We start from the raw sequence: 27,511 nt of genomic DNA on the forward strand, positions 1-27,511 counted from the left end.
ATATAATTGTACCATCAAATGTGTCATTACAGGTGGAACTTTGTTCTCTAAACGTATCAATTACAGTCGTAAGTTTGAATAAATTATTACACAAGACGGCCTCTAGGGTTCTTTAAAATTTACCGACATGACCCTAATTGCCTAACGAGTTAAGTTCTTGAGCAAATAAATTACAACCACCCCTGCATGTGGCTTGCATTTCGTTAAATTGTACACGCGGCTGATTCATTCAGGGGTGTACCGTTAATTATTCAATGTGTCATCTATCCCTTTCAATTACGGTGCGAAGGACAGCGATAGCATGCTAACACGTCGAGTTTGGAAAAGAACGCGTTTGGTCAGTCGCGCGCGGGAGTTCAAATAGAGCGGACAGCTCCGCGATGCAGGACCGCTCCAAACTGCTGGCAGAAATGCTCTCTCGAAGACACAACTTTCGAATAATTTTGAAATTGAAGAGTTAATTCGACGAAATGAGTTAATTACATTTTTAATTTTATCACATAAATTTTTATTTCATTCAGTTGATGCTCGTTACAAGGTCGCGCCCTTCAATCGATGAACAATTAAATACGACGTGTGACCACACATCAGACTGTTTTTGACATGTTTTTATCAAGTGCCAACAAAATAGATAAGGATATAGACTGTTGAGTTCGTGATTGAACGACAAATAAACATTTTCTTCTTCATGGAATATGGGCATCTGTTTAGACACCGGTGAGTTGACCCACCTTGGGCGCCAAAGTAAAAAGTTGAAAAATACAGATACTAATAAAATTAAAATCATAAAGCCCCCTTTTAAGTTATAAGGTGTATAAAATAATAAGACAAAGATTTTTTTTATTACAGGCTACTTGCTAGGCTAGCTTCAAATACGTTAAAGTTCAGATGGTATCATTAGGTTACAGGTTCAATGCCTGGCAATGAACCTACAGCGTTTTTCCAGATTTCCCTGTAACTGCTACCTATGGGCAAAGAATACACGTTCGTTCCACAAACTTGTAAAGATATATTTACGTGTTGTCTAATGACCACACTTAGAGGCTATTTTAAACTTACTACGTTTCTGACAACAATTATTTCCGATAGATTTTCATTTCAACCACTTATTATATGTGCGTAGTCCGGTAGTTATAACAAATGATTATTATTTATTTACATGGGACTAGGAGAATTCGATTTTTACTATTATCGATATGTTTGTTATGTTACGATGTTTAAATTGTTTATTATGTTGGCTTATCTAGAACTGGATTAACAGTAGAAGGACAGAGGAGATCCGCTAAATTAGTTAGTACTGTATTTATTACTGTTCTAATAATATTGTTACAGGATTGCTATTTTATTATTACTTCACAATACCAGAAAAAAAAACAAATACAGCGACGTAAATATTTTATTTTTAACCCCTATATAATATAAGAACGAAAAGAAATGGAGACGCAATGTCTCTAAAATGGATAAGAGGTACCTAATCCATCTAGGATATATATCGCATAACGCAGCATTTGCTAGGCCTGCTTGGGCATTACATTACCATTTATAATTATTTTTATTTCCTGTATATTGAACAGAACATTAAACACATAGAGACGCAAATATTTTATTATTATTTCCTATAGAACAAAACAATGAAGACTTGGAGACGGGCGAGCGCAGCCGCCGCGAGAGCACCTGGCCGTCGTCCCCCACGGGAGCGGGGTTCCCCATGCAGAACACCAGCCATGTCAAGTTCGAGCCACCCAATGTGCCGGTTATATTTGTATTGGGTAATGGACTTCTCTATTTTTAAATAATAAAATGCTAAGAAAGGATAATTTTTTAAGAGGAAAATTCAATTAGCATCGTCTTTTTTAGTTTTATGGCATAAAAATTTTTTAAAGAATTAAAAGAATACAGAACATTCTATCAAGAGTAGAGTCATTTCGCCGAAATTATCAATTTTTATTTATTTTTTTTCTAATAGGCATTCATTTCTTTTTCTTCTGGAAACTGTTTTTCGAACTGATGATAAATATTGATTTTTGCAAGTACCTACTATGACGAATTTAAAGTTCCTAGAACAAGTCTTGTTAATTTAAAATTGCAGTCTTTGTTTTCCTTTATTTTAAAAAGCACATAGTATTATTAAAACCCACTATATTTTGATCATAGGTAAAGGATTTTTTTAACATTATAACCAATTTTTAAATTAATTTTACCTCTACTTACAATGACACAATACTAAGTACCTACTTAATTTTTACCGCGTGATAATATAGAGCTTATGTAGCTTAGAGCATTAAAATTTAGGTAACTACTTATATATTTTTTTCTTTTTCAATCATCGCGTAAACATTGTAATTTGTAGGTTTGAGGGAAAGCCAGAACTTACAGAATAGCCTTATATTATGTGATGTGAAAAGTATTTATAACTTCGGTATCGTTAAATAATACTTAACTGTTCAATAGTAAAGTACCTAGATAGGGACCTTGGGCTTTTATATAACAATTATTAATTATTACAATTTATAGTAAAAATATTATATATAATTTATAGTAAAAATAAATACGTATTTAGTTAAGAAAATGTTCGTTAAATATACCTATACAAAAATAAGTATCGTACACATCGTATGTGTGAAATATTGATCTGAATCTGAATAATAATATGTATTGTAGAGTAGTGCTTTTGCCCCCAAGGTTAAAAAAATAAAAATTAATATTTTTTTTAAACTTAAAAAAAAGAAATATTTTTTTTACTTATACTTAATCGACTTGCAAAGGTGGTTTCTAAATCTTTATACATATTAAAGTACACAAATTTCTTTATGAACGAGTTGATCTGATTATATAGGTAAGTAAATATTATGCTATCATTTTATCGAGATACCTAATACCTACCTACACTAATATTATAAAGACGAAATATGTTGTTTGCTCGAAATTGGACCGATTATAATATTTTTTTCACTAATAAGGAAGTAACATAGGCTCTATTAATTTTTCTCGAATAACAAAAGTACACGGTACACCAATAGCAAGAGGATATTCCAATAAATAATCCTGATGTAGTTAGATTATTCATTTGTCCGAAAGAAAAGCCACCACTAACCCTATAAAAGTAACATAAATGCGGGTAGAAATTCCCTAGTACCACATTGTTTTAGGAGGTCCGGGCAGCGGCAAGGTGACACATTGTGACAATTTCATGCAAGAGCGGCGCGGGTTGGTGCACATCAACATGACTGATCTGCTGCAGCAGTATGCTATTGGGAATGGTGAGATTTTTTCTATTTAAAAATTATTATTTGTTTCATTTGATCGTACTCTTAGAAATTACTTTGAATGTAAGCGATAAGCCAATGCTATAGCATTTTTTTTATGGCAAATAAATTACTAGTTAAGTATGTAAATATTTTTTGTAAGTGTCTTTAAACCTGGGACGAACATTTTCCTAGTTTGCGGATTTATTGGTTTAATGGTATGTATATGCTAATAATATAGCAGTTGTTGTTTTTATGTTTGCTGCATTTTTTTGTACAATTCGCTATAGGTACCTACTACTTACAAGTTTCAATCGAATTCTTAAACACTATTTATGACTACTTTAATTAAGATGCTTATTTCAGTTATAATACCACTGTGAAATTTTAATTGCGTCATTATTTATTGCACCTCGGTGTTCGACCCTCGGGCCTTGTTAGGGGTAGGTTTTTAAACCGTTCAATTCTGATCTACAAGACTACAATTCTTTTTACACAAATTGTCATCAAATTTTCCGTCCTACGGATTAAACACAGTGGTGTAGTAGACAACCTGGCATTTACAATATTAAGTATGTATGGAAAATAGCAGCTGTATAATAACGTATCGCATACATAATATTTAATTAATGAAGGATGCGCAACTACATGCTGAAAACAGAAAGAGGGTTCAGACCAAGTCGACCAAGCTGTTAAGCAAAAAGGAATTCTACTTCAAGATCATACTCTTTCTTTTCTTTTGCACAATTTAACTATGCTAAAGTAATCCCTGAGTAGGCAGTAGAGCACCCTGAACCAAATTTGTCACTATTTCTTGTAGTTTGTCTGAAAAAGGAAAGTTCTGGAATACTCCATTTGTTTCGCTATAAGTTTCAGTCGAAAGTCCTTATGTCCCTGACACCATACGAAGTTCTAATTGTAAATAGATAGGTATTCTAAGGTACCGTGGGAGCGGCCAAGTGTAAGCCAAGGTGCCTCATGAATCACGTGTTCTAGTATTGTTGTATTTCGAGAAATAATATCGATTGCTGTATTGATATTATTATTCTCTACTTTTCGTGGGGACTTATGACTTGTAAAGTGATTAGGGTAAGGAAATCGTTGACCTCTGGGCTAAGGGTCAGGAAAATGCGTGAATATTGCTTATGTAAGTCAATTTATAAGGGGAAATGATTGGCTCAAATTGCCCAGCTAATAATAGTTGTACGGTTTTACCGTCCAGGGTTTGATATGTAGGAAATTATGTTTGTTCTGGGTTTGTAAGCTATTTCCTAATACTTTTTTACGAATACATTAAAAATATTTCACTCCGGTCAATGAAGAATCTACTTACCACATTTTCAACGAATAAAATAGTTTATTAAAAAGTAGGTAGGTACCTTCTTTTTGTATCAAAATGACCTCTTCTTTGAAGATCTATTGTAAAAAAAAGTCTCTTATATTTTTTACCTCATATAAACTGACTATTACATCGTTTCTTTAAAACTAGATATGCAAGACTTCGGCACGCTGTCCAGCAAGACGGTAACAGAGGTTCTGATGTTGGAAATGAAAATGGCGCCCACGGCCAAGACGTACCTCGTGTCGGGGTACCCTCGCTCTATGAGGGATGTCGCTGAATATTCGGATAAGGTAAGAACTACCTTATCCGTTAATACCGGGTTTCATAAAATCACTACATGTACAATCATATGTCCCTATGTCCCTTTGTATGCATAAATCTTTAAAACTACACAACGGATTTTGATGCTGTTTTTTTAATAGATAGAGTGATTCAAGAGGAAGGTTTTAGTATATAATTTATTAGGTTTTAGACAAAGCGGGCGAAGCCGCGGTGGTAAACTAGTGTGAAATAATTTAGCTAAATGAATCTTGATTTTCCTCTGTCCAAAACGAATTATCTTTTGCACATTGAAAGTTCACAGGATTATAGTATCGTCAATTATTAATCATATTTTAGTAACTGTAAGTATTCCTGATATCCTTCGTAAGGATTCTGGCTATGAAAAACAACCGAAATTCGCGTCAATCAAGCCTAAACAACTCATCATATTTGGCACAGGTTTATTACATGTATAGGTAGACCGAAGAAATATAAAAGAACTTTTTCTTCTAAACTTACCTACCTCTCATTCCTTTCAATCCAGCCAATTTAAACGAGTTAATAAACCAGTTTAAAACATATTTTCTATTACATAATAGGCAATAAATAAAACCAAATTTTTAAAACGTATAAACATATCAATTTTGAACACATTAGTCCTTATTCCGTCAATCGATTGGACTCCAAAAATCGGAACTCAGTGTGTCAAGGGCAGACAGCTGGTACTAATGCTATGTGATGGCATTTTTTGTATAATTGTTTCTATGAATTGTTAATGGGAATACTCGTTAATTTGTGGTGTATTAACAATATAATATTTTAACAAGGATTGTTAATTTTTGGCTTTATTTACATTAAAAGTTGAGCTGAAAGCTCAACTTTAACTTCCTGTCCAAAGGGCTTTTGCACTTTAGTACCTAACAAAATTGATTGTTTTCTATTTACGCATTTGTTTGAATGCTTAAGCTAAATAAATTGAACCATAAGTTTTCTATGTATTTAAAACCATACTCATACAGGGACAGTCCTTTCCCAAGGTATAAAAACGAAATTCATTCAAAGATTAAATTCAGATGTAAAAAGGAAAATAAAACAAAATTATTTATTTGTAGTACACAAATACTATGCTATAAAAGATACCATTTCATAATAATTATACGAACGCGGTAGTTCAAAATTCAAATGATGTTCAAATGCAACCTTGACGTTCCATTCCACGTATCATGATGACACATTTCAAAATATGCATTGTAATATGAAAAACTACAAACATGATACAAAATACGTTCATTGTCATAAAATACGTTCTAAAACTCTCTGTGTGTTTAGATATTATAGATTATGTACTTTGATACCTGTAAGGTTTACGTTGTAGTTATATGGTACAAAAAATTCTGAAGCTAAAAAAGCTTAAAAATCTTAAAAGCACCCTAAAAATCCACCGCATATAGGTACCTATAGGTAGGTTACCATCTGGCGTCTGCCTGTTTGCAATAAACTCTAAAACTACTGCACCTATATAAATTATGTTTTACCAAAGGATAGCGTGGTTCTTAAGCAAAGTATTAGATGTGGTTTTAGTTAATTATTAATAGGTTTTATACAACGTAGGCGAAGGGCGGGCGGAAAGCTAGACACAACATAGTATATGAGAAAGTCGCTTTCGCTGTCTGCGTATGCTTCAATCTTTAAAACTACGCAACGGATTATGATGCAGTTTTTTAATAGATAGACTACACTAGTTCTCGAGAAAGGTTTTAGTATATAATTAACTAGCTGCTCCGCGCGGTTTCACCCCCGTGGCTCCACCCCTGTTGGTCGTAGCGTGATGATATATAGCCTATAACCTTCCTCGATAAATGGGCTATCTAACACCGAAAGAATTTTTCAAATCGGACCAGTAGTTCCCGAGATTAGCGCGTTCAAACAAACAAACAAACAAACAAACAAACTCTTCAGCTTTATAATATTAGTATAGATTATCTTTTAGACATCACGTCTGGGGGGCTAGACAAGTGGTTTTCTATTAGCGTAAAGTTTAAAAGAATAGATTATGAATGTATGAGATTGACGTAATCAATCGTCGTCGTCGTCGTAATCAAACGTCAATTTCATACATTCATAATCTATTCGATTAAACTTTACGCTAATAGAAAGCCACTTGTCTAGGGGGGCTGAAGCCGCAGGCGGAAAGCTAGTACTAATATAGAGATTACTTTTACAGCTATAGTACGACTAATAATTGACAGTAAATGACTCCCTTCGGTTAACTGTAATTAAGTCTAGAGGGTTCTATTGTAAGGTGTACAAATTACTTGCATTTTTATAGTGGCCGTAAAAATTTATGTTTACCTTCACCACTATACAAATGGTGCCTCTACTAAGTGGTTGATTCACTCTTTATTTAACTATGACGTTGTTGAATTTATTTTTTATCAATAGATAGTTAGTTTAATTTTTATTATCATATAGGTTCCTAATTTATTTTATAGAGTTCATAATTGCTTTTAAAGTCTTCACTTTAGGCATTACATATACATATATATAATTAATAATTATGATCAATTTCCAAAATTAGGTAATCTACCTATCTCCGAAATTTCTCGAACATATTATCAAAATTGTATGTATGTATCAAAAGGTATGAAAGAATTTTAAATTAAACCATATAATATTATAAAAACAATATATTTTCCATTAAATCTCGATTATGGTGATACAAATGGCATGTTATATGGTCATGTTTGATAGCTAATCTTTCGTGTCGCGGGCTAGAACCGTGTGACATTCCGGTAATTTCATAAAAAATTATACTTTAAATTAAAATATATTTCATTGGAATGTTGGTAAATTCGTATTTCTGGTTTAAAAATAGTTTAAACAAGTTAAAATCACGCTTAAAGGTAATCATCATTGTGTTAAATGATGTCTATTTTTGTTAACATAGATAGAGACAGATAGATAGTGTGAAAAATTAATTTTCGCATGAAATCCTCTAGATTTTCAGGAAATGCGAAATGCCACCTATTACTGGCCAGCTGTAATTTATTTAACAAAACCACGAGACGTTTAACATATCACCAAAAAAAAAAAAAAAAATTCCCGCCAATTAAAAGAACACGGTATTCCAGATTCAAACGATCAGCGGCGTGATCCTCGTCAGCTGGCGACAGCGTGTCCTTGAACGGCAGATCGAGTACGGCGCTCGTCTCGGCCACGTAGTCCTGCTGATCTTTATAAAAACTGGTCACTTATTTTTATCAACGTTTGACACGTTTACAAAAAATATATATATAAAAACTATTATCGGCGTGTTACTGGCCAACTGTTTTTTTCAATAAAACGTCACACATAAAAAAAAAGACGGGTTGCACTCCGGGAGTGCCGGCAGAAGTGAAAACTTGATTAAGTATTAACGTTCAGCATGTTTGATATTTTGGAATGGTATCCGTCTTACGCATGGAATATAAGGGCTAAAAAAAAATCCGTCTTACGCTTTTTCGATCAGGTTACGTGTCCTGACGCGAGTTTAAGATTTTATACCCAACGCTGCTAAAGAAGTTTTCACTTCAAAAAACATTCCCGCCAATTCAAAGGAACACGGTATTCCAGATTCAAACGATCAGCGGCGTGATCCTCGTCAGTTGGCGGCAGCGTGTGCTCGAGCGGCAGATTGAATATGGCGCTCGACTCGGTCACGTGGTCCTGAGTCTAGCTAGAATGGAGCTGAACAACTTCTATAAGAATGTAATGCCCGTGGCTGATTACTTTGATCAGAGTAATGTGCTGATTGCTGTGAGTATTTTTATAGAGATTAATTATTGTAGAATATAATTATTATTGTTAATGCGAAAGAGATTGTATTTTTTTTTTAAAGGTAGGAAGTACAAGCTGCCACCACTGTAAAACATATCCGCTCAATTTCCTAATTGGTGCTATTTGATGATTATGATACCTCATACCCATAGCTCATACCTATATATCAAAATGCGTCTTATGGTTTGGCATGTCAAAGAAATGGATGTAGACCCGCGTTACACCGGCCCCTGGCCTATCCATCGCCCCCTATAATCCGACATGTCTGTAATTACTGAATACCTATTTTTTGACAATTTTCGCATCGATCATGCATAATTGAACAGTGTACAACTTGCACAAAAAAAAATGTGCCACTTCTAGTGTTCTCTACTCGAAGACACAATGAAGCATGATTCGTACCTAGGTACTTCTGAAATAGAACTACCTACATCTTATCTTATTATTACATTCGTAATTTGTCGAATAATAAGATACTCTTGCGTAAAAACATCCGGACTATAGGGGGATCTCTAGGCAGCACCTTATAATCCGACAAATTCGGTACTCCGACAAGGCCTTGCAAAACCATTGTTGGTATAACGCGGGTCTACTGTACATAGCACATACTCTTTCAAAATTACGATTGAATGAAAATTAAAAAAAATTGTCTTGGCCCATGAGGGGATCGAACCCGCGACCTTCGCGTTATTAGCACGACGCTCTAACCAACTGAGCTAATGGGCCATTGACGCAGCTTGCGAAATTAAAAATAGGTATTATAATATTATAATATTAAAAGAAAGTCTAAACAAAACAAAATTAAAATGAATATGTACTCATTACTGTAATTTTTAAAGTTAGGGCATCGTATTCTCTCATATAACTAATATTATATAAACATTAAAGTTTATACAGATGGATGTATGTATGTATGTTTGTTGCTCTTTCATGCGAAAACTATTGACCGCATTTTGATGTCACTTGGCAGTGATGTAAATTACGTATCAGAATAGTACATATTTAGGCTATAAAAACTTGCTTAATATCCACAGTTCCTCCGTGGCTTGGGTGAAACCGCGCGGCACAGCTTGTAATTTATAAAACTGAAGAAATAATATAACCTTAACGTTTTATTTATTTGTCTGTAATTAAAAAAGATAATTAAAATTCTTTTCAGATATAGGTAATCGCTTTACATTCTATAACTACCTAAAATTTTAATTGATAGAAAATTGTTAGATACAATGACGCAGTCCACAACCAATAATTTAGGTTTAAACTTCTTTCAAACAAAGTTAATACGTAATTTGTACCCTAAGCTATTTCATAGTAACCGTTAATATTTAACGACCAAATTATCGGCCCCCGACCGTATCATTATATGTCTTAAAGCAGTATTATTTCCAGCGTGGAAAAATGACAGTTATATAGGTCGTGTAGCGCTGTCACTTTCCCACTCTGGAAATAAAACTGCTATAAGACGTCATGGTAACCCGCCTAGTACTAATGTGAATGTTACTGGTGTTCATAACGTAACCTATGAGCAAACTATACGGTTTATAAACGGTTTATATAATATTGGGCTTTTGTCCAGACTCTACATGTATTACAAAAATAATATTTTCATTTCATATATTTGCTTGGAAGAGAATTAAAAAATAAATTATTAATTTTACCTTTTATAAAATAATAAACTAAAAACAGTCTTTATTATAAAACATTTATACCGGATTACCTAAACCTGACCATCCTATAAAGCACCGCTTTTTGATAATCTTAAATATTATAAACTTTTCTGAGCATCTAAAATGGTTACGAATGGGGTAATTTTCTGCGGTCAAGTGCACCCTACAAGGAAGGCCGTTCATTGGTACTTAAATAGCCAAGTTCTATGAATGACATGAATTTAGCTGAAATCGCAAAAAACGAATCATAAAGTTTACTGTTTAGAACGTAGTTTCACTTGCTTGAAAAACCACCTATGTGACTAGAATGTCTCTGGGTCAATTTTTATCCAAAATTTTAACCTTTATAAATTGAGAAATTTCTCGAAAAGTTAAAAATAACTGACGTAAACAAGTCGATAAGTTCAGTTGTGTACAATTTTCAGGCTTATCTTATTCTGCTATTAAAAACGTATTTATAAAAAGCATTTTAATATTTTTCTACATAAAAGTTAGAACTTTTCCATGTAACAAATAAATTAATAGAGACACATACTATGTAATGTTCCAGTACTGTAAATATTTCCTAAAACTCCAAATGTCTTAAACGCACGAAATAGGTGTTTGTGGTACACAAATAAATATTAAAATAATTTATTTCTTAACATTTTGCGTCTACTTTAAATACTCCCTTGTCAAGAGCCCGCCAAAACCCAACTTATTCCTATAAGAACCAAGTCCAAAACGCATCTATCATACGACTATTAGATACAACCAAACTATCCTATCTAAATCTATCCCAAGTATTCCTATAAGAACCAAGTCCAAAACGCATCTATCATACGACTATTAGATACAACCAAACTATCCTATCTATATCTATCCCAAGTATTCCTATAAGCTTCCAAAACGCAGACTATTTACCGTCCATCACCCAGCGTCACAGCGGTCAAACAATCGATGGCCATCAATAAACCAAGCTGTTTGCGCGACCCGATATCGATTGGAGCCGAGCAATGTCAATGGTATGGTACTCGTTAATAAATTAACGTGTCATAGAGACGACGGAATATGAAAAGAAGAATTATGATGAATTCGGCGGTGATTATCTGCACTCCTTTTTGGAAGTTTGGTCTTGATGCAATTGGATGTAAATAGGCAGAAAGTAATTCTTCTGATTGAAAGAAATGCAGCTAGGTTAACTGCTCAGGGGATAGAGTATTATTTTAAAGCATTTGCGTAACATAAAATTACTGCCATTCAGAAAAAGGTCTACCTTTATTGCAATTTAAGACGTATAAAAAAGTATCTACGCTCTATCATGGGAAATCCCACTAATTGTACAATAAGTAGGTACAGATCTACCATAACGGAGTGAAGCTAACAGTAGAGAAGATATAATATGCCAAAATAAACCCATACTAACAAGAGCATTCCCCTTTTCCATCACCCATATTGTCCAATGGGACAATTAGTAGGAATCCATTATGGCTTCAAAAACATGAGCTAACTAAGCCCTTATTATTGACATATTTGCTCGTAAACACAAGAGCCTACTCTCATAATCCAAAAGTCACACGACACAAGATAAATTAGGCATCGCTGGAAAAAGTGCCATGAAAACAATAAAGTGTACACAGTAAAAACAAGGTTATCGTTATAATATTCAAGCGCTAACCGGCTAAGTGGACAGTTTAGCAATTACCATCCATTTGCGTCCATAATTCAAACAGTAAGCGCTTTATTGTTCTTCAGTTTGCTCTAGTATAATCCCTTTGAAGGTGTAATGGATGTGGATTTTATGAAATGTGAAAAATATTGAGCAGTAGGGTAAAATAATGTGGGTATTTTAAAATGGTTTGAGAATAGGTTATACTACTACAGATTGGTGTTATTTTTTTATAATAACATCATAAAATAACAACTTCAAGCGTAGATTGAATTGGTACCTACTAGGGAAGCGCGAACTATCTTAGGCCACATCTTAGCTTTCTATCAGGCGAGATTGTGGTTAAGCGCCTCCCTATCTTCAATACCTAATAATAAAAAAATACCATCACTATACGAGTAGATATCACCAAATTTCTGGCTCAATTTCTAACCCTTTTTTGGCATAAAATCAAGTCACTGACAATCTCTGACATCTGACAAAGAATTTTGTGGATATGCTAAACTACCAGGATAATTTAGATATAAAAAAATGATTTCTGGCCCATGAGGGGATCGAACCCGCGACCTTCGCGTTATTAGCACGACGCTCTAACCAACTGAGCTAATGGGCCGTTGATGAACAATCTAAAAAATGCAGTTACAACATTATTGTAATATAATATTTACAATTATCAGGGGATTTAATAAAATTTCGATTAAATTAAACCCCTTTATGACCTAAGAGATTATTTCACATTATTATACCTACGTACCGTACTGATTCGATGATCATTGATAAGGGAAAGACAAGCTAAAAACAATTTATGGCACAGATAATGGAAAAATATAATTAATTAATTCTATGCCTTATGGCTCTCCCGCTTGGGCCTTCCGTCCCATCCGGATACAACAATTAAAATACAATTATTTATCTACCCAAAAAACTAAACCGCGTTCAAATAGTCAGTGCTGCAAAAAAAATAAATGGGACCAAACAGAAGGCTTTTCTAATCCCGATTGCAAGGAAGAGATCACTTCTAAGTGAAAAGGCCGCCTAATAAACTAAACCGTTTTTTTGTATAAAATTGTAACATAATTGCCTTTATGTAAAGTAATTATATTAAAGAGTTAAATAAATAAATAAATAATCATCAAAATCGGTTCACCTAGTCGAAAGTTCATAGGTAAGAAACACAAAAATATACCATTGAAGAGAACCTTCTGTTTTTTAAGTCGCTTGAAAACCGAGTGTACTTGTGTTAAAAAAATACCCATAAATAAATTTATTCTAAGGCCTTGACGCATAAGGATATAAATTACTCGGAAGTCGCATTTTGGTAGCACTATGGAATTTATTTTAAAACAGTTTTAAAAGCTTTATAGTTTATACTCGTATTAAAGTGACATTATTTTGCACTTATTGCATGCGAGCCTTTTGTTAGACCTGCCTCTATAATAACAGGTATTATGTGGACTAGCTGGACAGAATTTAAATTGGGTATTATTTTGTATTTTTGGAAAGGTTCGTTATTTGTGGGTACCTACATTTAATGCGAATTGGGAAAATAAAAGAGGATTAGTCTCTGAAATTTTACTAAAATACTTTTTATTACATTGGAATTTTTAATTTCTACATTGAATTTTAACAAAATTTTTGACTATGAATTACATTGAATTGTTACAAAAGTTACAGACTGAATTTTTTTATATTTTTTATATTTAGCGGGTCCACACAGAGCGAGCAGCCTCGCAAAGTATTTTCCGCTCTATGTGGATCCGCCTTTTGGAAAATCTTTCAACTAAATTGTTGAGTATTAAAAAAAATTCGTAATTACATTTAATATGAATTTGACAAAAATAAAGTGTTATATCGTTTTACTTTACCTTACTATTCAATCGTCATAAATGAAGTAAAACTTCCAAATTCAATACAAAAAAATATTAAATCAATCAATCAATTACAACGAAGCATACCTCATAAAAAAAATATTTCAATTACAACGAAGCATACTTCATAAAACTAAACAAGCATTCATAGAAAACACCAGAAGTTTCGATTAAACAAGCAATTAGTTTGGAAACAATATCGTACTGCCAAACATTAAATATTAGCGAGTGGGCGTCACTCTTACCAAGAATATGAATTTTTTGTTAGCACTGGGTCATCATTTTATATGTATTGATTTTTATGGAGCAAACGGACAGGTGCGTCACATTTATTATGCGGTATTCGACTTTTTTGTCTATGTGTTGCAAATATATTGGGGCAATTATAAACGAAGTTTTTTTTTCTTAAATAAACATTTAATATGCGATACTAAAGTTTTTTGACTGCCTTTTGCAAATATTGGGGCAGTTATAAATGAAATTTATTTTTTTTGTTGAAAATAAGCGTGTTAAAAATTTCCAACACATTTGACTTCTAACTTCTAACCCGCACTTTGACAGCGATTTTAGCCAAGGATAAATGGTAAAAAGCCTCCTATGATAGAGACCTGTGTCCTTGCTGTGGGAACAAAATATATAGGCCGTTGATGATGATGAAAACCAAAGGTCTATAATGAAAATATAACTACTTATTTGATTCAGAGTAATATTTACTACAACAGTAACAAACTGTTGTAGTAAATACGCTACATGTGACATTAGAGGAATGACTCCACCATATTTAATATGTACTAATCACAAAGCAAATTAAAAGCAAACAAAGCGAAAAATTGTGTTATTCTGAGAGTAACACAATTTTGATGAGAGATGGATATTATTCAAATTAGAAGTGTATCATTTTAAATTCTATTTCAATCTAGTTATGAAATATAGATAATTTAATGTGTGGACGTGTATAATTGTAATCATTTATATTGAATTATAAAAAAATACATAAAATTAACTAATTTCAATGAATATTCAATGAACGTGTAATTTTTCATTGAGTTTTATGAAATAAGTCTCAAGGCAGGTTTTGATAACCCTAGTGGTGACCCACATATCCCGGTGAGAATGCCAATAATAACAATAACTAATTGCGAAATCAGTGTATAATACAAATTATAACAAAAATATAAAATTATTTAAATGATGAATATGCTAAATTAGGCATTTGAGAAAGAGTCTGCTATGCTTCAAGTTTAAACTAGCATGTTCAGATTAGGATGATAATTGGAATGAAAGTATTTCGAAGTTCTCTGAAAGAGAAAGTTTCATAATGGGCTATTTTTTAAGGAGTAGAATACGAGATGAAACTGCGATTATAATAAAATAAACTCTTTATTTGATATAGCTTATCAGGACCGGACTGTATAAATTTTAGCAGATTTTTGCTGGCAAACAGTTCATTATACTTAAACTGTGTATGTTATTTTTACTATGGAAACATTAGGGTTGCCTCCACAGAAAACTTCAATACACTTTACTCAATATTAGTTTTTTTTTATGCTGCGATAGGGGAGCGCTTGGCCACGATCTCGCCTGATGGTAAGCTGAGATGTGGCCTAAGATGGAGCGTGCTTCCCTAGAATGTCTGTTCACTCTCCTCTTGAAGACCCCCATATTGTACTCATCGGGGAACACAGAGTTTTATCATTTCTTTGTACCCAGGTAAATGGTGAGCGTAACCCAGAGGAGGTCTACCGGGACTTCCGAGCTGCTGTGCTCCAAATACTATCTGCTGTTGAGGATGACGACATGAACGGAGTTGGTAATGGAGGTAGGTGTTCTATTAGCTAGACAGTTATTGATGCGATTGTTAGGGATAGTCTAGCAGGCATAAAATGATTCTATACAACAATATTATATGTATACTTTTGCTCTTATCACATGAGCATAGAGCATTTTACAAATAATGATTTTTAGGGGATATGTTGAGAGTTAACTGAGGGTACCCGATGTACTAACTACTAACAAGGTATAGTTAATCTTTTTTTTAAGGTTTTTGAAACTTGTAATGTGTTCACTGTTGTCCTAACCTTATGATCTAGGTACTTCGCAGAATTGCTTATTTTCATTTCTTTTGTAAGAGACACATAAAACAAATACAGAATTTGAAATTATTTGTATTTAAAAAAAAAATATCTGGCCCATGAGGGGATCGAACCCGCGACCTTCGCGTTATTAGCACGACGCTCTAACCAACTGAGCTAATGGGCCATTGTGCGGGTAGCTGAAAATAAGTAAAAAGTATTTAAAGTAGAGCTAGAATAAAAATCTTCCATTATTTATAACTTTTAATATTGGTAATATAGTGTAATCACGATTGGTAAAGGTCATAATACAATTATCTCAAGTAATAATATCAAGTAATAGAAATTATGTACAGTGTACTTGATATTTTTTTTCATTTATAGTATCGGTTACATTTTTCTCCTGTCTGGCTGTTGGTAGGCGGTCGGAGAAATTTCAGTTGTTCTCTAAATTGCCTCTGCTTGACTATACACAATTAAGGTGCCAATTAAGGGTCCAATTTCAAAATTGCCTCTGCATGCATGCAGCGTACATGCAGTACGTGAGTAGTTTAACAAGACATTATTGTCAATCGTTAATATTACTAGAATTACATACATAAACCCTAAATGCTTTACAAATCAATCGATCAGTATTACCAAGGTGATTCCTATATTATGTTTAAGTCAACCGCGTAGGTACATGGTGATGTCATAATTATACGTCACTGTTACAAGTATAGGTTACTTTTATTTCAACTCTTTTTTGGCACGAATAATGCTGTAAATATTCGATATTGATAAGCCGTTCGGTCTTGGTTTCTAGCTTTATTGGACTACTAGCTGTTGCCCGCAGCTTCACCTGCGTGGTCAAGATAAATTTTTCGTGGTACAAACTTTCATCCAGTATTTTATCCCCTTGGGGGTAGAATTGATGAAAATCCTTTTTAGCGGATGCCTACAGCTACGTCCTAACATCTCCTGCATGGCAAATTTCAGCCCTTCCGTCCGGGTTTTGGCCAGTGCGTTGATAGATCACTATGTCAGTCAGTCAGTCCCCATTGAGTTATATCACTATCACTATATAGTATAAAACAAAGTCGCTTTCTCTGTCCCTATGTCCCTTTGTATGCTTAAATCTTTAAAACTTAGCAGCGGATTTTGATGCGGTTTTTTTTAAATAGATAGAGTGATTCAAGATTAAGGTTTTAGTATATAATCTATTAGGTTTTAGACAAAGCGGGCGAAGCCGCGGGCGGAAACCTAGTATATTTATAAAGTAGATGTAGAATAGGACAGCCACATACACTGCACGGTTTAAAAGTAAATTTATTTTGCAACTCATAATATTTCAGGCTTGTATTCACGACAAAAAGTCCACTATATAATTGCCTCTAAGGCTTCTGGGCTTATTAACAGGATAAAAACTGTTTAAAGAAAGTAATATGATGTTTTAGAGCGACAGCACATAGGCCTATTAGCTCAGTTGGTTAGAGCGTCGTGCTAATAACGCGAAGGTCGCGGGTTCGATCCCCTCATGGGCCAAGAAATATTATTTTACTTCATTCACATTTAATAAATGCTAAATTAGTATCTAACTTTAACCTACTAGAACAATAGCAGTGAATAAATATAAAATTAAAATCAGTGATACATTTTTGCCCTCGATTTTTATTTTACCTGTAGGCTGTTACACTGATTCGAAATGCCGCAATGGAGAAGTAGTGACAAGAAAATTGATTATTATTATATTTAACAGCTATGCTCCGCATAATTTTTCTAATCGGACAAGTATAGTTCCCGAGATTAGCGTGTTCAAACAAACAAACTCTTCAGCTTTATAATATCCACAGATAATATCGTATAGATAACATAGAGAATAGAGGTGTTAAAAAATAGATTATGTAAGGGCGAACATCCCTTTTTTAAAATAAATTATGTATTTCTTATAGGCATACCAGGTGAAATAGTTGGTGTAGAACCAGCGCCAACAAGGCATAGACCAGACTCCTTAAACGCACACGATCTAGATGACGATATGCCAGCGACCATTGTGCCAAGACCTGCACAAATGCCAAATGGACAAGCCCTGCTAAATGGCCAAACCATGCCAAGTGGCCAAGCCATTCTTAATGGCCAAACATTGCTAAATGGTCAAGCCATGCCTAATAGCCAAGTCATGCCAAGTGGCCAAGTGATGGCAGATCATGGAGTACGTGAACAAGACATGCCGACCATGCCCATGCCGAAAGTCATGCCAGTGAATGGAGTAAATCATGCTAATCCTAAGGTAAGTTTATTTATTTTTTATTATATGTTTTTCTCTCTAGTAGTTACTGAGCCTGCCTTTTTCACACTAGTTTGTGTGAGTTTCGTTTTCAGGGAATAGTTTCGTTTTTAGGAAAAAAAAACTATTGAATCGAAATTGATGAAACTTTTTGTTTATGAAATATAAGAACAATAATTTTTTTTAAGAATTTTATCTAAATTCATATAAGAAAAGCCGCTTGCATTTGACTTGCTTTAATTTTACCATTTTGATAACCAATGTAGAGTTTATGGCATGACATTAGACGAACCTTCAATGTTGGTGTTTATTCAATTCGTAGATAAAAACATGAAAGTAGAAATCAATATTTGCCGGTCAATCTCGTTGCGTGACTGCTGTTATGAAAGTGATTTCTATTTATTAATATTATACATCATATACATTAATCTATTATACTCATATGAGGGTATTTTGATCATGGCCTGTCTATAGAATGACGCGTTCTAATTCTAGTAGGTAAAATGCGAAGATATGAGTGGTTTTAATAACTTGAAAGATGTTAATCTGATTGAAAAGGTCGATAAATATTTGTCAAAATATGTACTAATACAGGGTCAACCACGATGGCACTTCAAACATATATAATACGAGTAATTGCTAGATTATTTTCACCAAGCGTATTTTCTACGAACAACATTCCCGTTATAAGGGATTCACAAAAAGGGTATGACGTGAACGTAAATGAAACATCATTTAAAGATACCACTAGTGGCTGATATAGGCCAGTTGACTAAAAATTCTAATGGTCTGATTGGCTCTTAAGTTTTTTTTAATGTTTTCCTCTTCTCAAAGAAAATTTCTGTCTAGCAGTCTATATTAATGATTTAACAACACTTCAAAAATATCTTCATTAGAAATGATATCAAAATTGGAAAGCTTTCTATTTTTATTCAACTTAGGCAGAATACTCTAAAATAGCTTCAACATTACCATACAAAAGGATTCCTGCAATTCATTCAAAGCGACATGAGTTAATTCCAGACCCTAGAAAGGTATAAAAATACGCAAAATGTTAATAAAAGAACACAAAGTAAATTATAATGAGTAGGCGAAATATTTGTTCATATATGATAAAAGGGCTTTATTTACCCCTTTATGTTATATAGTTTGATTGATCATCTTTACCCTGCTTGACTAAATTTACAGTTCAAGGGCGTTTATTATCAGATTTCATGGAATTTCTAGTGAAATTCTTATTTACTTTTACAAAATTATTCAGGCGGATACTAACCCTTATATTTAATTAACTGCTTCAATACTTCTAAAAAATATTCCATTGATATTATTTAAGAAGGAAAATTCTTATATCCTGCCTGGTGAAATAAAGGCTAGTTTTCTTTTGGGTTCAACAGTTTCTATTCCAACGCACGATATTAAATACATGGACAGTAATTTTAAAAAATATCTATCAACAAAGTTTCTCGTACAAGAATATTTATACCTTTAACGTCACGATATTCGTAGCTATAGATAGCGCCTAATAGAAGAGTGGACAAAGTAGACACAAATAGAAAATAACGATTTGTTTATCAAACACTCATCTTTAACATTGGTTAAATCCAAGCGATAAAATTCAAATTCATTCGTACTTTTAAGTCTTAGATCATTAAATGTTTTAATACTAAGATGAACCTGAATTGCTTTGCGGGATTTTTTACATAAGAGAATAGAAAATTTACCAAATTAATCTTATATATAAAAATGAATCGCAAAATTTGTTGGTAAGCTCATAACTCGAGAACGGCTGAACCGATTTCGATAATTCTTTTTTTATTATATTCCTTGAAGTACGAGGATGGTTCTTATGTAGAGAAAACGTAAACATGTACCACGGGCGAAGCCGGGGCGGACCGCTAGTAACAGATAAAAAACAGGATTTATCCAATAAGGAAAGTGAGAATAGAAACATCGAGAGTCGGGTATTGAACCCGCGTTTTTCGTCTACTGCATTAAAGGCAAAAGAGGCAGGTTCATCAGATTTGTTCTATTCTTTAAAAAAACTCATTTAAAATGCATTTGAATGTATTAAAACAAAATATCAAATGAGACGATTTTCCAAAAGAAATAAACGTTTGTAATCTATCCCGATTTATATAAATTACAATATATTGTTATTCGTATGATTTTCCAGGCAGAGGTAATAAGAGTACGTGGTACAGCAACCAAGGTGCCAACAGTATGGGTGGTGGGAGGACCCGGTAGTAACAAAGCTGTGCTCTGTGAAAGGGCTGTGAGTCAAAGGGAGGGGTGGATGCATTTTAGGTAAGTAAATTTTTTTGTTTGATTTCAATCCCTGCTATCTTTATAACAAAAAGGTAGCTCGGTGAAAGGTGGTGATTTTTATCACCGATATCTTGTTTGCAATGAAAATTATAAGAAATTCGTACTGATTTTTATATGTGATCACCATCATGGAAAATAGTATTGCTATAAAAGGTTTAACCACTCGAAATCAATGATCTTCTTTCTTGTTTTTGGACGTTGATAGTATAATATACCAGTTTATAAGTCCAAAATTGAAACTTCTAATTTTTACACCACGCGATAACTCCACCAATAAGTTGATCAAATAGCTCAGAATTTAATGTTCCTTCACATTTTAACCCAGAAAAAATCCTTTTCCAGTCTTGGCCAAAAGCTCCGAGCCTTAGCAGATGCTGGTGGTGGACCAGCATCAGACGGAGCTCTATCCCGTGCAGCAGTGAGTGGTGGGGAACTGGTGCCCAAGGAGCTGGTGGTGAAGTTGGTGCGGAGTGTGGTGGGTGATGCTGCGAGGAGCGGCTTGGGGCTGGTGCTCGATGGGTGTCCCAGGGACTTGGAGCAGATGACCTGGTATCAGAACGAGGTAAGGAGGTTCTATGTTGTGATATGGGTTCTTCATATTTTGAATATATTAACAGGGTAGTTTGATGTGGATGATTTGTAAAATGGATAAAATCTTTTGCCAGTAAGTCAGTAGATAATAATAATATGTTTTTTCATCAGTATATTAATATTAATCATTAATGTAACCATGTGTTAGTATATCATATTATTTAATGTACATTTTATGCTATCCCACCCAGTATCCCATCGAACTTTGCATAGCACTTGTCAACTAATTGAATTATTAATGTGACATATTTATATGTATTAAAATTTAAATTGTTATTTATACATAATATTTGTATACGTAGTATATTATTATTAGTCTGTGATAATATGTATGTATATTAATTCTCAGTGGGTGCCTTTCGCCCCCGACTCAAATTATATAGTTACTTCTATGGGACTGAAACCACGAAATAGGTCTTGGCCTGCCAGACGAAAACTCTCCACCTACACCACTACTTACTTCTATAACTATATGTATTTATTATTAAGCTATTGCATAGCTTCTATCGCAGGCCTTGAGCGCGGGGACCGAATCTAGAAATTCCGTAACGAAAAAACCTCACGCTCCCCACTCCGACGGGCTCGGAGGTGTGGCTTGAAGGCATAGCATGCAATAGCTTAACCGCGGCAGTCCCCGAGTGCCACACGTCTTTTTTATATCTATATATATTATTCCCAGTACCACACAGAACCTCGTATGGTCCTCGTGGACTGTTCCAAGCTGCAGCTCGGTCGTGGTCGTCGAGATGACGCAGTTGGTGCGTTCAGACGACGACTTGAATTGTTCAGAGAACTGAGTCTGCCGATGTTGAAGCATTTGGACCATCAGCATCGGTTGGTTATTGTGAGTATTTGATGACACTTTTTAGTAGATATTTTCGTAGAATGCCATTCTTATTTATGTAGAATTGTGTGTACATTTGATTAATTAGATTAACCCATTGAGCCCCGAGCGGCCAGATCCGACCGCGACACAATAGATTTTCTATTGTGTCTGTGATTCCGGGGCCTGATGGATTAATTTGTTTCTTTTTTAATATTTACACACCCAATCAATGGGTAGAATGGATTAGCCACTTAATATTGCAACTAAAACATCTTTAATTTGTAACTTTCTTGCAAATAAATATAAATTGAATTTTGAATTTGAATTTGAACGCTTTAAATTCACTATGACCTTAGACTGACATTCTAGATTCCATAATATTATAACGACTCTATAAATTCCACACAGCACTCTGATTTCATACTATACATTACATTCCATACAGTGGGAGTCTAAATTCATAACACTCGAAATTATATACGACAGCACTAGTTTCCATGTAACGACACTAAATTTGAGGTATTATTACTACGTATAGAGAGGACACCATGAACAAAATATGTGCGCGGCGCGCGTGGGGCGGCTAGTGCGTCATAGATTAAGCGATGAGTTTGTGACGTTTGCCTCTAACTCGTGTTACATAGAGTGTAGTAGCGATGCCCTCTCTAGTACGTAGTACATAGTAACTCAATGGACAGCAATTAAAAATCTTAGAAACCTTCTACCAACGTATGTTAAGTAATGTTTTGCAACTACATCACACATCATTCTTCTTTACTTTATTTTTGAAGTGAAATTTAAAGAAAAATACAATTATAAACATTTATCCATTTAGGTGGACGGTGACACGGATTTAGAAGAAGTGAGAACAGAATTCACAAGAATTCTTCTAGAAGAAATGGAGAAAAGTGAAATCATCGCGCAGATACCTGACTCTGAACCACAAAATGGTAAGTAACACATTTTAGTATTTTCTATACCCGGCGCGGCGAATGATGATCCCTATGACACTGACAGTTATTCTCAAGACAAGACAAACTTGAAATGGCGTCACCATTAAATTAGAAACGTATTGGAGGCGTCTAAAAATGGCATTTATTAATTTTTACGTAGCTTTATGCCATTACAATGATATTCCGTTGGAATTATAACAATTCTTAGCATTTACGAGAAATTATATCAATCTGACTTTACGTTTACGTCCTACAAAACGTACATCGTTGGCATTTATCGACTAGTGCGGAAAGTATCGACAAATAAATTTCGATAATGGAAACGAGTTCACATTTTTTCCATGTTTAAGCTTTAGTTTATTCACTATTGAATGGAACAGAAGATCGCAGCATAATTAATTAATTAATTACCGTTCGCGTTAATTTACTTACCTATGATAATATAAGTTTTTTAGACAAATTAAATGGGGGATTCCATTTTCATGATAAAATAATATACACTGTGTTAAACGGGTTAAAAATTACGTGAAAATGATAAGGCACATTTTTATGTTTTGGAAAACTTTCGTTTTACTTACCTACTTAATCTATGCTAAAAAACTTAAATTAATACAACAACAACATAATAGACGTTAAAAATTAATTTTATAATATTTTTAAAAACATGTTTACCGACGTGGCTGAATGCAAACCACGCCTTTGCCTAAAAATAATAAAGTATCGACACGACCCATCATACGAGCAATCACTATGACGAACTGTCATAGGGATCATCATTCGCCGCGCCGGGTATAGTATTTGATTAGAAAAATACTCTACAGATCAACTACGGAGAAATAGGTGGAGGTAGTTTAGAAATAGAAATTTTTGAATTACCGTCAAGACGTATAACATCTCAGTCTCCCCGTGACCACGCTCGCTATAAAGTGTTCGAATCGTCGGGAAAATAATATCCTATCCTACTAATATTATAAATGCGAAAGTTTGTGAGGATGTGTGTGTGTTTGTTACGCAAATACTACTGAACCTTACAATGAAATTTAGCACACATGTGGAGGGTAATTTGGGGATTAACACATAGGATAGGTTTTGTCCCGGAAATCCCACGGGAACGGGAACTATGCGGGTTTTTCTTTGAAAACGTGGGCGAAGCCGCGGACGGAAAGCTAGTAATATATATATCGCGTTTTAAATCCGTTAAAAATCTTTATTTTCTTAACACATTTTAGGGAATACTTGTGAAATCTTGCGAAACCTTGTGAAATCTATGACTTACCGGTTGGCTTAGTTGGTAGTGACCCTGCCTTCCAAGCCAGAGGTTGTGGGTTCGATTCCCACCCGGGGCAAATATTTGTGTGATGAACATAGATATTTGCTCTCTCTGGGTGTTGATTATTAAAGTGAAACTTTTATTACATCGTCTCAAACTTTTTGGTCTGTGTAGCGCATGTCGCGTGTATCGCGGCTGCCGAGTAGGTATACCTACTCGGCAGCCGACCGTCACGCGACATGCGCTACACAAAGCAGTGTTCGGAACCGTTCGAACAGTTTCACTTTTACCGTGGTTTCATAAAACCACACAACATTTTTTTATATAAGTATTTATTTAAAATTATATATGTATGTTTATCAGCCATCTGGTTTCCATAACACAAGCGAAGGGCTAGTATGGGATCATCTCGTGCCGTGTGTGAAAATTGTCCTGAAATATTTATCTTGTAAATTCTTGTGAAAAAATACAAACTTTTTTATTCATGTAGACTGTTTAAGAAGCGTTTTTGATTATTTTGTTTTCTTGTGTTTGTTTTCCACGAGTTTTATAGAGACATTTGAAATTTAATGAATTTTTAATCGATTTAAAAATACGACTGTTAGGGATCATGTGATAACAATTTGAACACCGGCAACATTTTAGCGTGTCACAAAAAAGTCACGGTCAAAAATATTATCTTGATACCTTCTCAGTGTACATTGTGATTATCTATAAATAAATTTATCTATAAATAGTTTTATCAGAAGTTGAGTAAATCAATGTTAGTCTAAGATTGGCTTATTGCCTGTTTATCTAACTACTCCGCTTCGCGGTTTCACCCGCGTGGTTCCGCTTCTGTTGGTCTTAGCGTGATATACCTATAGCTTAAAGCCTTCTTCGATAAATGGGCCATCCAACACCGAAAAAATTTTTCAAATCGGACCAGTATTTTCCTGAGATTAGCCCGTTCAAACAAAAAAACTCTTCAGCTTTATAATATTAAGTATAGATTCACACAAAAATAAGAATTTACCAAATAGTCACTTAAAACAAATGTACAATTATGCGGCATACCCATTTGAGTACGTGTTTGAGTTTGACTGTTTTTACTATAATAAAGTTTGGGCGCACTTTAAGTACGTGTTTGAGTTTGAGTATAATCTGCAGGTTCATCAACCATGCAACAGTTCACGCACTCAATGTCCCGCCTGGGGGCAGGGTATGCGAATGGAATGCCCCACTTGCCCCACAATTGGGCACAGAACGGGGTGCCTAATGGTGTGGCCAATGGGTTCATAAATTTAGGGAATAATAAGGTATGATATTGTATTATATTTTTAGTTGGTTTTTCTGTGTGAGATTTTTGGTAAAATAAAAGTAGTCTGACTTACTCTTCTGTCCAATATTAGATTTTTGGCAAATCAACGTAGCCTTAATTACTATAATTTTATTAAAAAGCAGTGAAAGTATCAAGATCGGTTAAGGAGCTTGTCCGGAATATACTGACGGACAACATACAAATTTTAGTTTATAACTCTAGTTTTACACGAATACTATAAACTTTATAGTGTGTCAATAATTGCGAATGAAGAGTACCTACTTATAAAATCATAGATATATAGCCTATAGGCTTCCTTTCCTATACATGGGTTTAATTCTAATGGCATTAATATGTATTACATTGACTAGTTTCATATGAATTATATAGGAATTACTTTAGAAAACATTATGTGTAAACCAAGAAGCTTATATCTAATACACTGGAAATTTCAGTATGAACATTAACTTGTAACAAGAGAATATGACGTTGAATGACGCCTGTATGTTTTTTTATCCCTTTCACACCTAACTAGTTAGGTGTGAAAGGGATAAAAAAACATACATACCTATATATACCTAACTAGTTAGGTGTGAAAGGGATAAAAAAACATACAGGCGTCATTCAACGTCATATTCTCTTGTTACAAGTTAATGTTCATACTGAAATCTCCAGTGTATTAGATATAAGCTTCTTGGTGTAAACCTATATCTACGATTTCCTAACTATTTTAAAATAATTTATCTATTGATTATATTTTTCCCCACAGGTAAAACCAATGGTGTCCACAATGTCCCGAATCCCGACCGTCTCTCAGATGACGCATGATGACGTGCGTCGTCTGTATGAGCAGAGTAATGGAGAGATATCTATGAATACACATATTTAGTGCGGGTAGTTGGATTGTAGAGCTGAGAATGTATAGAGCGAGCGAAAAAAGTCTATATGAGCATAGTCTATGAGAGAGTCTATGTCAGAGAAAGTGTCTATGAACACGCATTTTTGCAATGCGGTATATTATACAGCTAAGAAGTATAGAACGTGCGGAAAAATAGAGCAAGTTGAAAGAAATAAAAAACTTACTTACAGTGGGTAGTTGGATGTACGAAGATATAGAGCGAGCAAAAAATAAAGCACGTTGAAAAAAATAAAAAACGTATAACCACAAATATAACAGCTACACAAAGACACAACTGATAAATAGTGTTGCATATTGTAGAACTAAAAATCGTGCGAGCGAATAATCGTGAAAGTTGACGTGCGTTATCTATACGGGTACGGGAAAATCTATGAACATTGCACAATATAGAGCTAAGAGGATATAGAGCGAGCAAAAATATATTTGCTGTTAAGTTTCTAAAAAAATTACGTATAAACTATAAACACTGAAGTGAATTAACTGTAAGTTATATTTAGTATATTTGTTTCTTTCTTTTGTTTTGTGTTACATGAGATGGTTATATTTATAGTGCTTATTTATTTGAATTAGGTTTTGAATGATCTTTGATAAGGAAAAACATTTGAAAACTTTTTTATTTATTTCCAAGTTATTATTTCTTAATTATATACAGTGCAATTGACACCAAGTGTAAAATAATGATAAAAATTCTAAGCCTAATAAAGCATAAACGTCCAAAGTTGTAGATTCTATGCGTTTTTCTTTATACATAATATTAAGTAAGTTATATTATAAAAACGTGTTATATTATATTTCAAATAATATCGATTTTATATAATATCTATACTTATAATAAATCTGTAGAGAGGCCAATTCTGTACATGAAATATATTTAAAAAAAAACTATGAAGGGGTGATAAGGGATCGCTACTGATGCCAAAAATGCAATCAGTAAAATTTTTGTCTGTCTGTCTGTCTGTCTGTCTGTCTGTATATTCGTTATAGAAACAAAAACTACACGACGGATTTTAACCAAATTTGGCACAATTATTCTTCATACTCCTGGGCAGGTTATAGTAAAAGAATCATGTAAATCGGTGTAGAAACACCAAAGTTATACATGAAATACGCTATAAGTCATCGCGCGTGAATACAGAATCATG

The 27,511-nt window shown here is 34.0% G+C and overlaps 1 protein-coding gene and 4 non-coding genes across 5 annotated transcripts; 2 read left to right on the plus strand and 3 right to left on the minus strand.

The window, feature by feature from the left end:
* Positions 1-91: 91 nt before the first annotated feature.
* On the plus strand, positions 92-27,183 carry LOC149910719 (adenylate kinase isoenzyme 5). Its single transcript, XM_090116292.1, has 13 exons — positions 92-717; positions 1,623-1,769; positions 3,150-3,260; positions 4,735-4,877; positions 8,461-8,643; positions 15,558-15,666; positions 17,851-18,188; positions 20,359-20,489; positions 20,853-21,072; positions 21,781-21,945; positions 22,763-22,877; positions 25,300-25,448; positions 26,220-27,183. Exons 1-13 carry the CDS (start codon positions 696-698, stop codon positions 26,337-26,339), a joined length of 1,953 nt encoding a protein of 650 aa, XP_089972418.1. The 5' UTR covers positions 92-695; the 3' UTR covers positions 26,340-27,183.
* Positions 9,317-9,390, minus strand: TRNAI-AAU (transfer RNA isoleucine (anticodon AAU)). Its single transcript has one exon. It is a non-coding gene; the product is annotated as a tRNA-Ile (tRNA).
* Positions 12,519-12,592, minus strand: TRNAI-AAU (transfer RNA isoleucine (anticodon AAU)). Its single transcript has one exon. It is a non-coding gene; the product is annotated as a tRNA-Ile (tRNA).
* On the minus strand, positions 16,033-16,106 carry TRNAI-AAU (transfer RNA isoleucine (anticodon AAU)). Its single transcript has one exon. It is a non-coding gene; the product is annotated as a tRNA-Ile (tRNA).
* TRNAI-AAU (transfer RNA isoleucine (anticodon AAU)) lies at positions 17,370-17,443 on the plus strand. Its single transcript has one exon. It is a non-coding gene; the product is annotated as a tRNA-Ile (tRNA).
* Positions 27,184-27,511: the final 328 nt, after the last annotated feature.

This window comes from Colias eurytheme, chromosome 2, assembly GCF_061535395.1.
Source record: "Colias eurytheme isolate Ceu_HAF_F1 chromosome 2, ilColEury1 Martin Lab GWU primary, whole genome shotgun sequence".
NCBI classification, from domain to species: Eukaryota; Metazoa; Arthropoda; class Insecta; order Lepidoptera; family Pieridae; genus Colias; species Colias eurytheme.